This window comes from Pleurodeles waltl, chromosome 4_2 (assembly GCF_031143425.1).
Source record: "Pleurodeles waltl isolate 20211129_DDA chromosome 4_2, aPleWal1.hap1.20221129, whole genome shotgun sequence".
NCBI lineage: Eukaryota > Metazoa > Chordata > Amphibia > Caudata > Salamandridae > Pleurodeles > Pleurodeles waltl.
Genome location: NC_090443.1, coordinates 1,050,612,265 through 1,050,629,211, shown reverse-complemented (window position 1 = coordinate 1,050,629,211; position 16,947 = coordinate 1,050,612,265). Strand labels below are relative to the sequence as shown.

The following is a 16,947-nucleotide window of genomic DNA, read 5'->3' as shown; positions in this document are numbered from 1 at the left end:
GGCGGGTGGGAGCTGGGGCTACATGAAGTCAAGGAACAGAGGGAGACAGTCCACGGATGGTTGGAGAGACAAGGGCCAGGGATGGGTGGAGAGACATGGGCAGGGATGGACGGACAGACAGGGCCAGGGATGGGTGGAGAGACATGGCCAGGGATGGACGGACAGACAGGGCCAAGGATGCTGGGAGAAACATGGCCAGGGATGGACGGACAGACAGGGCCAGGGATGAGAGGAAAGACAGGACGCAGGGGTGGGTGGAGTGCATGACCAGGGATGGGAGGAGAGACAAGGGCCAGGGATGGGTGGAGAGACATGGCCAGGGATGGACGGACATGGCCAGGGATGGACGGACAGGCAGGGCCAGGGATGGGCGGACAGACAGAGCCAGGACTCGGTCAGTCAGTGCCACTCAGGCTCAGAGGTCTGAGGGGGGCGACAAGGCACCGACATCAAGGGTCTCCCTTTTCCAGGCTACCCCCATCCTTCTCGCTTCTCTTTCTCCCTAGTTTTCTTCACCACTCCCCACCTCTCCTCTTTCTTTCTCTCCTCCGCACGGTTACCTAACTCCGCCCCAGACACCTGGTCTCCCAGGGTCCCTCCTATTCCCTCCTCTCCAGTTTCTCAAACTCAGCAACAATCCGCAGACACAGGCAGGATAAACAGCATCTGGCCCAGGGACAGGAAGCTCACCTCTCAGCCGAGAGGTCAGACACCAGCCTCTGCTCTCTGCAGAGCTCAGACACACCAGCCTCTGTCAGAGGTCAGACCACAGGCTTTGAACTCTACAGGGCTCAGACACCAGCTGTGCCCTCTACGGGGGTCAGACACCAGCCTCTGCTCTCTCTAAAGGTCAAACACCAGCCTTCACAGAGGTCAGACACCAGCCTTCACTCCATGCAGAACTCAGTCACCAGCCTTCTCTTTACGGAGATCAGACACCAGCCTCTGCTCTCCGCAGATGTCGGACACCAGCCTTCACTTTCTGCAGAGGTCAGGCACTAACCCCTGCTCTTTGCAGAGCACAGACACCAGCCCTTCTCCCTACTGACGTCAGACACTAGCCTCTGTTCTCCGCAGAGGTCAGACCAAGGCTCACTCTTTGCAGTCATCAGACACAAGCCCCTGCTCTCTTCGGAGGTCAGACACCAGCCTTTGCTCTGTGCGGGACAGAAATAAACCGCTACTCTTTACGGAGGTCAGACACCAACCTTCATTCTCTGTGGAAGTCTGACATCAACTTTCGCTCTCTTCGTAGGTCAGACACCAGCCCTCGCTCTGTGCGGGACAGACACGAACCTCTACTCTTTACGGAGGTCAGACACTAGCACTTCTCTACAGAGGTCAGACACCAGCCTCGGCTCTCGGCAGAGCCCAGACACCAACCCTTCTCCCTCTGCGGAGGTCAGACACGAACCTTCACTCTCTGCGGAGTCAGGCACTAGCCCTTGATCTCTCGAGAGGTCAGACACCAGCCTCTGCTTTCTGCAGAGCTCAGACACCAGCTTTCTTCCCTACGGAGATCAGACACTAGCCTCTGCTCTCTCTAGAGGTCAGACACCAGCTTTCACTCTCTGCGATGGTCAGGCAGCAGTCCCCGTGAACTAACTCCCACTGGAGTTCAGACACCAACACCCATATCCCCCAGAGGTCAGACACAGCCACTGCTATCTATTCAGATGAGATGCCACCCCATACGGAGGTCAGACACCAGCCCCTGCTCTCTCTAGCGGTCTGTGGTCAGACACCAGCCTCTGGTCCCTGCAGAGATCAGACCAAGGCTCACCAGACACCAGTCTCCAGTTACCGATCAGGCACTGCAAACCTCTTACTGCACAGCTCCCCAGTTACTGACCAGGCACTTCAAACCTCTCACTGCACAGCGCCCCAGTTACTGACCAGGCACTGCAAACTTCTTACTGCACAGCCCCCCAGTTACTGGCCAGACAGTGAAAACCTCTTACTGCACAGCTCCCCAGTTACTCACCAGGCACTGCATAACCAAGCACCTCAAACCTCTTACTGATCATCTCCCCAGTTACTGACCCAGCAGTGCAAACCTCTTACTGCACAGCCCCTCAGTTACTGACCTGGCACTGCAAACCTCTTATCACACAGATCCCCAGTTGCTAACCAGGCAGTGCAAACCTCTTACTCCACAGCTCCCCATTTACTGACCAGGCACTGCAAACCTCTTACTGCACAGCTCCCCAGTTACTGACCAGGCACTGGAACCTCTTACTGCACAACACCCCAGTTACTGACCAGGCACTGCAAACCTCTTACTGCACAGCCCCCAGTTACTAACTTGGCACTGCAAACTTTTTACTGCACAGCTCCCCAGTTACTGACCAGGCACTGCAAACCTCTTACTGCACAGCTCCCCAGTTACTGATCAGGCACTGAAAACCTCTTACTGCACAGCCCCCCCAGTTACTGACCCAGCAGTGCAAACCTCTTACTGCGCAGCTCCCCAGTTACTGACCAGGCACTGCATAGCCAAGCACTGCAAACCTCTTACTGATCAGCTCCCCAGTTACTGACCCAGCAGTGCAAACCTCTTACTGTACAGCCCCCCAGTTACTGACCTGGCACTGCAAACCTCTTACCACACAGATCCCCAGTTGCTGACCAGGCAGTGCAAACCTCTTACTCCACAGCTCCCAATTTACTGACCAGGCACTGCAAACCTCTTACTGCACAGCTCCCCAGTTACTGACCAGGCACTGCTAACCTCTTACTGCACAACTCCCCAGTTACTGACCAGGCACTGCTAACCTCTTACTGCACAACTCCCCAGTTACTGACCAGGCACTGCAAACCTCCTACTGCACCGCCCCCCAGTTACTGACCCGGCACTGCAAACCTTTTACTGCACAGCTACCCAGTTACTGACCTGGCACTTCAAACCTCTCACTGCACAGCGCCCCAGTTACTGACCAGGCACTGCAAACTTCTTACTGCACAGCCCCCCAGTTACTGGCCAGACAGTGCAAACCTCTTACTGCACAGCTCCCCAGTTACTCACCAGGCACTGCATAACCAAGCACCTCAAACCTCTTACTGATCATCTCCCCAGTTACTGACCCAGCAGTGCAAACCTCTTACTGCACAGCCCCTCAGTTACTGACCTGGCACTGCAAACCTCTTATCACACAGATCCCCAGTTGCTAACCAGGCAGTGCAAACCTCTTACTCCACAGCTCCCCATTTACTGACCAGGCACTGCAAACCTCTTACTGCACAGCTCCCCAGTTACTGACCAGGCACTGGAACCTCTTACTGCACAACACCCCAGTTACTGACCAGGCACTGCAAACCTCTTACTGCACAGCCCCCAGTTACTAACTTGGCACTGCAAACTTTTTACTGCACAGCTCCCCAGTTACTGACCAGGCACTGCAAACCTCTTACTGCACAGCTCCCCAGTTACTGATCAGGCACTGAAAACCTCTTACTGCACAGCCCCCCCAGTTACTGACCCAGCAGTGCAAACCTCTTACTGCGCAGCTCCCCAGTTACTGACCAGGCACTGCATAGCCAAGCACTGCAAACCTCTTACTGATCAGCTCCCCAGTTACTGACCCAGCAGTGCAAACCTCTTACTGTACAGCCCCCCAGTTACTGACCTGGCACTGCAAACCTCTTACCACACAGATCCCCAGTTGCTGACCAGGCAGTGCAAACCTCTTACTCCACAGCTCCCAATTTACTGACCAGGCACTGCAAACCTCTTACTGCACAGCTCCCCAGTTACTGACCAGGCACTGCTAACCTCTTACTGCACAACTCCCCAGTTACTGACCAGGCACTGCTAACCTCTTACTGCACAACTCCCCAGTTACTGACCAGGCACTGCAAACCTCCTACTGCACCGCCCCCCAGTTACTGACCCGGCACTGCAAACCTTTTACTGCACAGCTCCCCAGTTACTGACCTGGCAGTGCAAACCTCTTACTGCAAAGCTCCCCAGTTACCGACCAGGCACTGCAAACATTTTACTGCACAGACCCCTAGTTACTGACCAGGCACTGCAAACCTCTTACTGTGCAGCTTCCCAGTTACTGACCAGGCAACGCTAACCTCTTACTGCACAACTCCCCAGTTACTGACCAGGCAGTGCAAACCTCTTACTGCACAGCCCCCCAGTTACCGACCAGGCACTGCAAACTTCTTACTGCACAGCTCCCCAGTTACTGACCTGGCAGTGCAAACCTCTTACTGCAAAGCTCCCCAGCTACTGACGAGGCACTGCAAACCTCTTCCTGCACAGCACCCCAGTTACTGACCAGGCACTGCCAACCTCTTACTGCACAGCCCCCACGTTACTGACCCAGCACTGCAAACCTCCTACTGCACAGTCCCCCAGTTACTGACCAGGCGCTACAATCCTCTTTCTGCACAGCTCCCCAGTTACTGACCAGGCACTGCAAACCTCTTACTGCACAGCTCCCCAGTTACTGACCAGGCACTGCAAACCTCTTACTGCACAGCCCCCCCCAGTTACTGACCCAGCAGTGCAAACCTCTTACTGCGCAGCTCTCCAGTTACTGACCAGGCACTGCATAACCAAGCACTGCAAACCTCTTACTGATCAGCTCCCCAGTTACTGACCCAGCAGTGCAAACCTCTTACTGCACAGCCCCCCAGTTACTGACCTGGCACTGCAAACCTCTTACCACACAGATCCCCAGTTGCTGACCAGGCAGTGCAAACCTCTTACTCTACAGCTCCCAATTTACTGACCAGGCACTGCAAACCTCTTACTGCACAGCCCCCCAGTTACTAACCCGGCACTGCAAACCTTTTACTGCACAGCTCCCCAGTTACTGACCTGGCAGTGCAAACCTCTTACTGCAAAGCTCCCCAGTTACCGACCAGGCACTGCAAACTTTTTACTGCACAGCCCCCTAGTTACTGACCAGGCACTGCAAACCTCTTACTGTGCAGCTTCCCAGTTACTGACCAGGCAACGCTAACCTCCTACTGCACAACTCCCCAGTTACTGACCAGGCAGTGCAAACCTCTTACTGCACAGCCCCCCAGTTACCGACCAGGCACTGCAAACTTCTTACTGCACAGCTCCCTAGTTACTGACCAGGCACTGCAAACCTCTTACTGCATAGCCCCCCAGTTACTGACCTGGCACTGCAAACCTGTTACTGCACAGCTCCTCAGTTACTCACCTGGCACTGCAAACTTCTTACTGCACAGCTTCCCAGTTACTAACCAGGCACTGCAAACCTCTTACTGCACAGCTTCCCAGTTACTGACCAGGCACTGCAAACCTCTTACTGCATATCCCCCCAGTTACTGACCAATCACTGCTAACCTATTACTGCACAACTCCCCAGTTACTGACCCGGCACTGCAAACCTTTTACTGCACAGCTCCCCAGTTACTGACCTGGCAGTGCAAACTTCTTACTGCACAGCCCCCCAGTTACAGACCAGGCACTGCAAACCTTTTACTGCACAGCCCCTTGTTACTGACCAGGCACTGAAAACCTCTTACTGCGCAGCTTCCCAGTTACTGACCAGGCACTGCAAACCTCTTACTGCATAGCTCCCCAGTTACCGACCTGGCACTGCAAACCTTTTACTGCACAGCTCCTCAGTTACTGACCTGGCACTGAAACCTCTTACTGCACAGCTTCCCAGTTACTGACCAGGCACTGCAAACCTCTTACTGCACAGCTTCCCAGTTACTGACCAGGCACTGCAAACCTCTTACTGTACAACTCCCCAGTTACTGACCAGGCACTGCAAACCTATTACTGCAGAGCTCCCCAGTTACTGACCAGGCACTGCATAACCAAGCACTGCAAACCTCTTACTGCACAACTCCCCAGTTACTGACCAGGCAGTGCAAACTTCTTACTGCACAGCGCCCTAGTTACCGACAAGGCACTGCAAACCTCTTACTGCACAGCTCCCCAGTTACCAACCAGGCACTGCAAACCTCTTACTGCACAGTCCCCTAGTTAGTGACCAGGCACTACAATCCTCTTTCTACACAGCTCCCCAGTTACTGACCAGGCACTGCCAACCTCTTACTGCACAGCTCCCCAGTTACTGACCCGGCACTGCTAACCTCTTACTGCACAGTCCCCCAGTTACTGACCAGGAGCTGCAATCCTCTTTCTGCACAGCTCCCCAGTTACCGACCAGGCACTGCCAACCTCTTACTGCACAGGCCCCAAGTTACTGACCCAGCAGTGCAAACCTCTTACTGCACAGCTCCCCAGTTACTGACCAGGCACTGCAAACCTCTTACTGCACAGCTCCCCAGTTACCGACCAGGCACTGCCAACCTCTTACTGCAGAGCCCCCACGTTACTGACCCGGCACTGCAATCCTCTTACTGCACAGTCCCCCAGGTACTGACCAGGCACTACAATCCTCTTTCTGCACAGCTCCCCAGTTACTAACCAGGCACTGCAAACCTCTTACTGCGCAGCTCCCCAGTTACTGACCAGGCACTGTAAACCTCTTACTGCACAGCCCCCCCAGTTACTGACCCAGCAGTGCAAACCTCTTACTGCGCAGCTCCCCAGTTACTGACCAGGCACTGCAACCTCTTACTGCACAGCTCCCCAGTTACCGACCAGGCACTGCCAACCTCTTACTGCACAGCCCCCAAGTTACTGACCAGGCACTGCAAACCTCTTACTGCACAGTCCCCCAGTTACTGACCAGACACTACAATCCTCTTTCTACACAGCTCCCCAGTTACTGACCAGGCACTGCCAACCTCTTACTGCACAGCTCCCCAGTTACTGACCCGGCACTGCTAACCTCTTACTGCACAGTCCCCCAGTTACTGACCAGGAACTGCAATCCTCTTTCTGCACAGCTCCCCAGTTACCGACCAGGCACTGCCAACCTCTTACTGCACAGCCCCCAAGTTACTGACCCAGCAGTGCAAACCTCTTACTGCACAGCTCCCCAGTTACTGACCAGGCACTGCGTACCTCTTACTGCACAGCTCCCCCAGTTACCGACCAGGCACTGCCAACCTCTTACTGCACAGCTCCCCAGTTACCGACCAGGCACTGCCAACCTCTTACTGCACAGCCCCCAAGTTACTGACCAGGCACTGCAAACCTCTTACTGCACAGTCCCCCAGTTACTGACCAGGCACTACAATCCTCTTTCTACACAGCTCCCCAGTTACTGACCAGGCACTGCCAACCTCTTACTGCACAGCTCCCCAGTTACTGACACGGCACTGCTAACCTCTTACTGCACAGTCCCCCAGTTACTGACCAGGAACTGCAATCCTCTTTCTGCACAGCTCCCCAGTTACCGACCAAGCACTGCCAACCTCTTACTGCACAGCCCCCAAGTTACTGACCCAGCAGTGCAAACCTCTTACTGCACAGCTCCCCAGTTACTGACCAGGCACTGCAAACCTCTTACTGCACAGCTCCCCAGTTACTGACCAGGCACTGCCAACCTCTTACTGCACAGCTCCCCAGTTACTGACCCGGCACTGCTAACCTCTTACTGCACAGTCCCCCAGTTACTGACCAGGAACTGCAATCCTCTTTCTGCACAGCTCCCCAGTTACCGACCAGGCACTGCCAACCTCTTACTGCACAGCCCCCAAGTTACTGACCCAGCAGTGCAAACCTCTTACTGCACAGCTCCCCAGTTACTGACCAGGCACTGCATACCTCTTACTGCACAGCTCCCCCAGTTACCGACCAGGCACTGCCAACCTCTTACTGCACAGCCCCCAAGTTACTGACCCAGCAGTGCAAACCTCTTACTGCACAGCTCCCCAGTTACTGACCAGGCACTGCATACCTCTTACTGCACAGCTCCCCAGTTACCGACCAGGCACTGCCAACCTCTTACTGCACAGCCCCCACGTTACTGACCCGGCACTGCAATCCTCTTACTGCACAGTCCCCCAGGTACTGACCAGGCACTACAATCCTCTTTCTGCACAGCTCCCCAGTTACTAACCAGGCACTGCAAACCTCTTACTGCGCAGCTCCCCAGTTACTGACCAGGCACTGTAACCCTCTTAGTGCACAGCCCCCCCAGTTACTGACCCAGCAGTGCAAACCTCTTACTGCGCAGCTCCCCAGTTACCGACCAGGAACTGCAACCTCTTTCTGCACAACTCCCCAGTTACCACCAGAGCAGTACATTTAACGTGACCCCAGGATTTCACACAGTGGTGAGGAACCCTGATACCTTTGAGGGATCTACTGAGGTCAGACACCAGCCCCAATTCCGCCGAGGTCTGACACCAGCCGCCATTCTGCCGAGGTCAGTCACAAGCCGAGGTCAGAGAACAGCCCCAATTCCGCCGAGGTCAGACACCAGCCGCCACATTCTGCCGAGGTCAGACACCAGCCCCCATTCTGCTGAGGTCAGACACCAGCCACCATTCTGCTGAGGTCATACAACTGCTGCAAAGCTCCCCAGTTACCGCTCAGAGAGGGCCCCAGGATTTCACACAATGATGGGGCACCTTGGGACCCTAATGGCATCTCCTGCATGGACCCTCAGATCGCTACTCATGGGTGTAGCATTGTGACATGACTTCACACGGCTACTCATGGGTTTGTATGCATTGCCATGAATTTATGCGGCTACTCATGGGTTTGTGTGGGTTGACATGACTTCACACTGGCGCACATGGGTTTGTGTGGGTTGACATGACTTCACACTGTCACGCATGGGTTTGCGTGGGTTGTCATGACTTCACACTGGTGCACATGGGTTTGCGTGGGTTTACGTGACTCTACCCTGGTGCACATGGGTTTGCCTGGGTTTACGTGACTCTACCCTGGTGCACATGGGTTTGCGTGGGTTGACGTTAATCCACCCTGGTGCACATGGGTTTGCGTGGATTGACGTTAATCCACCCTGGAGCACGTGCTTTTGCGTGGGATAACACGACTTCACACTGTCACACATGGGTTTGCGTGGATTGATAAAGCCTCACATGAGTGAAGATGGCTCTTTGTTTGTGATTCAAGAAACAGAGTTCCTATGGCCCAACTCTCTCATCCTATAGAATGCCCTTTCCAATCCAATTAGTGGGTTATCAAATGGGGTATGAACCAATTTGCCCCAAATCAAAATCTTGAAACAGTGGTGAATTGAAAGACCCACATTATATTCAAATGTAAGATTCCAAACTTGTGATTTATAATGGTTTGTAATATAAAATTAACACGTTGGGTCGAGATGGTGAATCCAATGTTGTGTATTGATGCCCATTCAAACAGAGGGTCATAAAAGTTTTAGCAAAGAGCTAGAGCCGACACGTGTTTCGCCCCCTATGGCAAGTCTACCTGTGGCTTTTTCAAGGCTAGCAATAGTCATCAGAGTAGATCAATTTTTTGAAACACATATTAACCAGTCAATATATTCAGTCAGTCTGAGAGCGCAAACGGTATCATTATCCGACGGATCATGTACCGGGCTAAATCCCACGTTGAATTTAGCCTGGGACATGATCTGTCGGGTAATGATACCTGTTGCGCTCTCAGACTGACTGAATATATTGACGGGTTAATACGTGTTTCAACAAATGGATCTACTCTGACGACTATTGCTAGCCTTGAAAAAGCCCCAGGTAGACTTACCATAGGGAGTGAAACACGTGTCGTCTCTGGCTCTTTGCTCTTTTTTTGTGACTGAGGTCCCATGGGCAGAGAGGTTGGAGTCGGGGTGGAATGGTGCAGGGCAGACGCCATCATAGGGTGGAACGGAAGAGGCACAGAAGTCACAAAAGATAACAGATGGACAGAGAGACAAGGGTGAGAAACATGTCTAATGCAGGAGGACACGCAGAGACACACATCTAAAGTAAAGCATAGCGCCTTGACGCCTCTGGGCACTGTTGCAATCTACTATATATCTCAAAGTATGGTTGGAGACAGAAGACCAAAGGATGCTGTGAGAGACAAGGCAGACGAGGCCTGGAGACACACAACTAAGGAATAGTCAGAGAAACTGAGCCAATGGTATCAGAGAGACAAGCCGAAGGGATTAGTGGGGACACAGGGTTCAAACAGAGACAAAACCGAGGAATGAGTAGAGAGGAAAGTGAAATGGATGGTTGAGAAGACAAGGGCAAGGAATCAAGAGAGAGACACAGACAAGGAGTCGGTGGAGGGCCAGATGGACATGGCCAGGGCTAGAGAGACAAGTGTAGGCGGAGAGAGAAGGTCAAAGAACACGGGGAAGAAACCAATCAACCCACTGGCAGAGTAAAAAGGAACAAGGTCTAAGGACAGGCGGAAGAACGACGTCAAGGGATGTAGGAGACAAGGCCATGGGTTTGGTACCCGAGCAATAAATGTAAAAACAAAGCCAGGGCAGGGGAAGGTCAAAGTAGACGGGAGCGTTGAGTAAATTATGCAGCAAGAAAAGGCAAATTATGCGGCATAATGCGGCACATTTTGTAATAGTATTATTTAATTATTTTGTCATTTTAAAACTTGGTAGCACTGTCTGGTTTTCGGTTGCACTTCATTAGTACTATTTTAATACCCAAGAGTAGCAATAAGTACCAAAGAGGTGACCGTTCGGGCTTTGCAAAGGGCCTTCCACCGCACGGCAACACGTCGCTGCATTTTTAGTAACTTTTGAACCGTTTGAGTTTAGTTAGCATCTACCGGTTATGCGACAGATGATGGATTATGTGGCAAATGAGGCAAATCTATAATTATGAGAAAATCTTCACGGCCGCAGAATCGCATAATTCCAGTGGCCCTGGATACAGAGAAGCGATAGGTGGACACACAACCTTGGGGTGGGCAGGGGGTGGTATCAAGAATGGGTGGGGTTCCATTACAAGATGGAGGTTTATCGAGCCGCAATATTAAGTACCATTATGCCGAGAGGGTAATATACTAATGTGGTGATGTGTCGCCGATATTGTGGAGCTGATATTTTGTACCTCAATATCCCGCCATAAAGCCGTGGAGACCGGAGTCCCACGTGCTTTAGGAGACCACGTCAGCGGATGGAGGTCTTTCAGGCTGGGCACCATAACCTCATTTTTGTACTCACTGCATGAGCTCTCTAGTTGTGCCATGTCACGTGCGTGGCCCATCCAGTCCTGGTTTTCTCATTGTATTGTATTGCAGCATTTACATAGCACTTACTACCCGTATGTGGGGCGCTGAAGCGCTGTATGCAGGCACTTGTAGTTCTACAGTATATGAAGTGAAATGAAGTATTACTTGGACCAGAAGGAAAGCAAAACAGGACTAGGCGAGCTATACATCCCTGGCCACAGAGAACCTGAGAGCCCTGGTGCTGGGGTGAAGGTACCCTGGGCCCCCCAGCCCCTCACCAGTAAGACTCTCCCTGTTTCAGAATCAGTGATCTGGGGGTTCACCTGGAGGTTGCCCCCACAGGAGGACGTGAACACTGGATGTGGCAGTCAGACCCAGCAGGGGTCTGAACCTCCGAGAGAAAGAGACTAAGCGCCTGATTTAGACCTTGGCGGAGGGGAATACTCCATCACAAATGTGACGACTATCCCGTCCGCCATATTATGATCCAATTATGTCGTATGGGTACTGTTATTCGGCAGATGAGATATCCGTCAACGTTTGTGATGGAATAACCCATCCACCAAGTTCTAAATCAGGACCTCAGTGAGCAAAACTGAGGGCACCAAAGAGGCCAATTGGCAGGTGCCAAAAAGACTGACTGCTGAGCATCTCTCAGCATAACTTGAGATGTCAGTGGTGGGGCAGATTGGGGTAAAGTCTCCATCTGGTTGACCCTACATCAGAGATTGGACATTAAGGGGGTAGACCAGATCTGTCCATTTACTCTGATCATTTACTGAGGGGTCACTCCTGTGATCTGCGGTGTCCACTCTGCCTAAATGAGGCAGAGACAACATTTCCACCAAGCCTGCGCAATCTCACATGATTTCAGTAATTTAAGTGAAGTTCCTGAAAAATATATGATGATGCCAAGGCATTTAATTACGCACCATTCATAGCAGAAATTTAGAGTGAGTGCACAAGAACTACTCAGGCAGCCTCGCATCCAAAACACACTTTACCCTATGACATAGCTTTAACTGGTGGTATTGCATTTTGCATTACTACAAATAATTTTGAATACTTTTTCCAAATTTCTTTGTAATTCTGCCAAAACAAATTATGCAAATTTCACAACCCCCCTGGTCTGAGGCCGAGAAGGACTGAGGTGGGGTCTGATCCATGGATAGACAGAGAAGCTGAGGAGGTAAACGCACCACTGGGCGCTGTGTCTGCGCTATGCCAGGGGAGCACCGTGGCTGCGTCAGAGCCTCTGAGGTGTGCCACAGCCCGTTTACCCTCTTCTCAGGTTCTTTACTCTAACCGCCGGGCTCGCTGTTATGTTAAGTTACATTACGTTATGTTGTGAGGATGTGTATAGTGGACTTATCACCCGAGGGGTATCCAGGTGCTGGGGTGGACGAGTAGGCAGATCGGGCTCCCAGTTGAGTAGCCGGATCTAGGGCAGGAGGGTTTACGCCTGTGACTGGCGTAGGGAAGGTCCCCCAGTAAAGTGCGGGTGCCACTGCATTTAAAGCTGAGAACAAGGAGTTTGTAACATTCTTGTGGCTGTGGAGCAGTGGTGCTGGGAAACTTTGAAGCCTTGCTAAGTGAGAACTCACTGTGAGAAGTGACTAGTTTAGACATCACCACACACAAAACTTTAGATGTCCCCTCCCAATACAGGTCAGATTCCCCCCTTCCTGCCGAAGCACTTACCAGGCAGGAGGCGCTGGGTCTGAAGGGCCATGGTGCCAGGTGCTGGCTGCCGTGGGCTGGGGATGGTGGTCTCACTGGGCGCTTGGCTCCCCTGGGTGCACGCAGGTGAGATGAAGTGTGCTCTGGTTATGGGGGAAACCTGGCACCCACTCTCAGATGTCCTGCACTGCTCCGATCCCAGCCAGTGAGAGCGGTTCTGGAGCCCACATGTCCTGTGGGGGTGTTGAAACGGTGCTCAGGGCTTCCAGGTGCCACTTCTACCCTGAAGCTCTCGCTGTTCTGGACCACCTTGTCCTACAGCCCTGTATTCTAGAGTACCGGCTGTCCCAATCCTCTGGGACCCTGGAGCTCTTACTGTTCTATAGCCTCTGGTGTTCTGGAGCAAGTGGTGTTTCACAGCCCCTGGTATTATAGAGCCAGTGTTCAGGTGTCCCAGGTGTCTAGATCCTCTGGTACCCTGGAGCTCGGTCTCGGATCCCTGGTGTACCGGAGGCTCTGGTGTAGTGGAACACTAACACCACGAAGACATGTACCAAGGACCACACACGAAGGATGATCGCAGGACGTGCAGCTGATGATCCCAGCCTCAGGTGGTCTCTCCTCTAAACAGGAACAGGAACAGATAGTCCGAGGATGGACTCCTTAACCTTTTGGCGATCTGCAGTCGGTGGTCTCACAGGGTCTCTCCTCTAGACTGTAGGAGTGGGGCAGGTGGTCCCAGGCTGGTGTCTCCCAGACCCCAAGGATGGGGTGCACGTGGTCTCAGGCTGGTCTCTCAGACCTCAAGGATGGGGTGAAGGTGGTCTCAGGCTCATGTCTCTCAGACCTCAAGGATGGGGGGCACGTGTTCTCAGGCTAGTGGTCTCAGGCTGGTGCATCTGTGATCCCAAAGTTGGGGTGCAAGAGGTCTCAGGCTGGTGGTCCCAGGCTCGTGTCTCTTAGACCTCAAGGATGGGGTGCAGGTGGTCTCAGGCTGGTGTCTCCCAGACCTCAATGATGGGCTGCAGGTGGTCCCAGGCTAGTGTCTCCCAGATCTCAAGGGTGGGGTGCAGGTGGCCTCGGGTTGGTGGTCCCAGGCTGGTGTCTCTCAGGCTTCAAGGGTGGAGTGCAGGTGGTCTCAGGCTGGTATCTCTCAGACCTCAAGGATGGGGTGCAGGTGGTCCCAGGCTGGTATCTCCCAGACCTCAAGGGTGGTGTGCAGGTGGGCTCAGGCTGGTGGTTCCAGGCTGGTGTCTCTCAGGCTTCAAGGGTGGAGTGCAGGTGGTCTCAGGCTGGTGTCTGTCAGACCTCAAGGGTGGGGTGCAGGTGGTCTCGGGCTGGTGGTCCAAAGCTGGTGGCTCTCAGGCCCCAATGATGGGGTGCAGGTAGTCTCAGGCTGGTGTCTCCCAGATGTCAATGATGGGGTGCAGGTGGTCCGAGGCTGGTGTCTCTCAGACCTCAAGGGTGGGGTGCAGGTGGTCTCAGGTTGGTGGTCCCAGGCTGGTGTGTCTCAGACCTCAAGGATGGGGTGCAGGTGGTCTCAGGCTGGTGGTCCCAAGCTGGTGTCTCCCAGGTCCCACTGATGGGATGCGGGTGGTCTCAGGCTGGTGTCTCCCAGACTTCAAGGATGGGGTGCAGGTGGTCCCAGGCTGGTGGTCCCAGGTTAGTGTCTCTCAGACCTCAAGGATGGGGTGCAGGTGGTCCCAGGCTGGTGTCTCCCAGCCCTCAAGGATGGGGTGCAGGTGGTCTCTGCGTCACCCCCAGTCTCTCCGGCGCGAGGAGCAGGGTCAGACGTCTTCTCCTCTTCAAGTGCCCGTGTCTCTGAGCTCCTCCTGCTTAAAGCTGAGGCAGCCCACATGCCGCCGCTCCTGCCTCTGGCACTCCCCCTCTCCTCCTCCCCCCTCCCTCTCCTCCCTGCACACGTCCATGCCCTCCCACTCGCCTCCCCTCCCGCCCCGGCCTAATCCTACATCACTGGCACGGAGAGTGCGCTGGGCACGGCGGGGGCACCCCCGGGTGGGTGCAGTCGGGGGACAGAGCGCACCCACCGCGCTCTCTGTTAGTCTGAAGTGCCGGCGCTCTCCGCGGACGCACAGGCTGGTCTTGTACAACCTTGCTGCTGGCGCCCTGCCCTACTTCTGAAAGTTGAGCCCGCCCCCTGCCTTGCACCCAGGGGTTCCTGCCGGCTCCTGTGGTGCGCTGTGGCACCTGGCTGTTCAGGTGCGCTGTGGAACCGTTGTGAACCGTTGTTCTGGTGTGCTGTGGCACCGGGCTGTTCAGGTGCGCTGTGGCACGGGCGGTTCAGGAGCGCTGTGGCACCGGGCTGTTCAGTTGCGCTGTGGCACGGGCGGTTCAGGAGCGCTGTGGCACCGGGCTGTTCAGGTGCGCTTGTGTATCACGTCTGGAGAACACAACGACCTTGAGTACAACACTCAGGGGGTGGGCTGGGCTGGGGCTTCTGTCTTGCTTGCTACCACCCTCAGGCTGCCTGACATTGGAGCTGTGTTCGGGCTGGCCTGTGTCTGTGCATGCCACCCTGTGCTCCAACCACACTGTGTCCGGTGCATGCCACCCTGTGTTCTGACTTTCCTGTGCCTGGAGCATGCCACCCTGTGCTCGGTCTGCCCCTTGTTTGGTGCATGCCACCCGCTGCCTGACCCATGGAGCTGTGTTCGGTCTGGCCTGTGCCTGGAGCATGCCACCCTGTGCTCGGTCTGTTCTGTGTCTGGTACATGCCACCCTGTGCTCGGTCTGCTCCGTGTCTGGTGCATGCCACCCTGTACTCGGTCTGCTCTGTGTCTGATGCATGCCACCCTGTGCTCTGTCTGCCCTGTGTCTGGTGCATGCCACTCTGTGCTCGGTCTGCCCTGTGTCTGGTGCATGCCACCCTGTGCTCCGTCTGCCCTAAGTGTGGTGCATGCCACCCTGTGCTCCATCTGCTCTGTGTCTGGTGCATGCCACCCTGTGCTCCGTCTGCCCTGTGTCTGGTGCATGCCACCCGCTGCCTGACCCATGGAGCTGTGTTCGGTCTGGCCTGTGCCTCGAGCATGCCACCCTGTGCTCGGTCTGTTCTGTGTCTGGTACATGCCACCCTGTGCTCGGTCTGCTCCGTGTCTGGTGCATGCCACCCTGTGCTCGGTCTGCTCTGTGTCTGCTGCATGCCACCCTGTGCTCTGTCTGCCCTGTGTCTGGTGCATGCCACTCTGTGCTCGGGCTGCCCTGTGTCTGGTGCATGCCACCCTGTGCTCCGTCTGCCCTAAGGGTGGTGCATGCCACCCTGTGCTCCGTCTGCCCTAAGTGTGGTGCATGCCACCCTGTGCTCCATCTGCTCTGTGTCTGGTGCATGCCACCCTGTGCTCCGTCTGCCCTGTGTCTGGTGCATGCCACCCTATGCTCTGTCTGCCCTGTGTCTGGTGCATGTCACCCTGTGCTCCTTCTGCCCTGTGTCTGGTGCATGCCACCCTGTGCTCCGTCTGCCCCGTGTCTGGTGCATGCCACCCTGTGCTCTGTCTGACATGTGTCTGGAGCGTGCCACGCTGTGCTCCTTCTGCCCCATGTCTGGTGCATACCAAACTGTGCTCCGTCTGACCTGTTTCTGGAGCATGCCACCCTGTGCTCCTTCTGCCCCGTGTCTGGTGCATACCAAACTGTGCTCCTTCTGCCCCGTGTCTGGTGCATGCCACCCTGTGCTCTGTGTGTTCTAAGTGTGGTGCATGCCACCCTGTGCTCCATCTGTCCTAAGTGTGGTGCATGCCACCCTGTGCTCCTTCTGCCCTAAGTGTGGTGCATGCCACCCTGTGCTCCTTCTGCCCTGTGTCTGGTGCCTGCCACCATGTGCCCCGTCTCCTGTGTTTGGTGCATACCACCCTGTGCTCCTTCTGCCCAGTGTCTGGTGCATTGACCCTGTGCTCCGTCTGCCCCGTGTCTGGTGCATGCCACCCGGTGCTCCGTCTGACCTGTGTCTGGAGCATGCTACCCTGTGCTCCTTCTGCCCCGTGTTTGGTGCATACCAAACTGTGCTCCTACTGCCCGTGTCTGGTGCTGGGTGCATGCCACCCTCTGATCAGTCTGACCTGTGTCTGGAGCATGCCACCCTGTGCTCCTTCTGCCCCGTGTCTGGTGCATACCAAACTGTGCTCCTTCTGCCCCGTGTCTGGTGCATTCCACCCTGTGCTCTGTCGGCCCTGTGTCAGGAGCATGCCACCCTGTGCTCGGTCTGC

At 54.7% G+C, this 16,947-nt stretch overlaps 1 protein-coding gene across 1 annotated transcript in view; it reads right to left on the bottom strand.

The window, feature by feature from the left end:
- The window catches only part of RTN4RL2 (reticulon 4 receptor like 2), a 55,974-nt gene extending 41,164 nt beyond the window's left edge, over nt 1-14,810 (bottom strand). Inside the window, exon 1 of the mRNA XM_069233049.1 lies at nt 12,749-14,810. Within this exon, the coding sequence (XP_069089150.1) occupies nt 12,749-12,779 (31 nt within the window). The 5' untranslated portion in view covers nt 12,780-14,810. The remainder of the gene's footprint in view (nt 1-12,748) is intronic.
- Nucleotides 14,811-16,947: the final 2,137 nt, after the last annotated feature.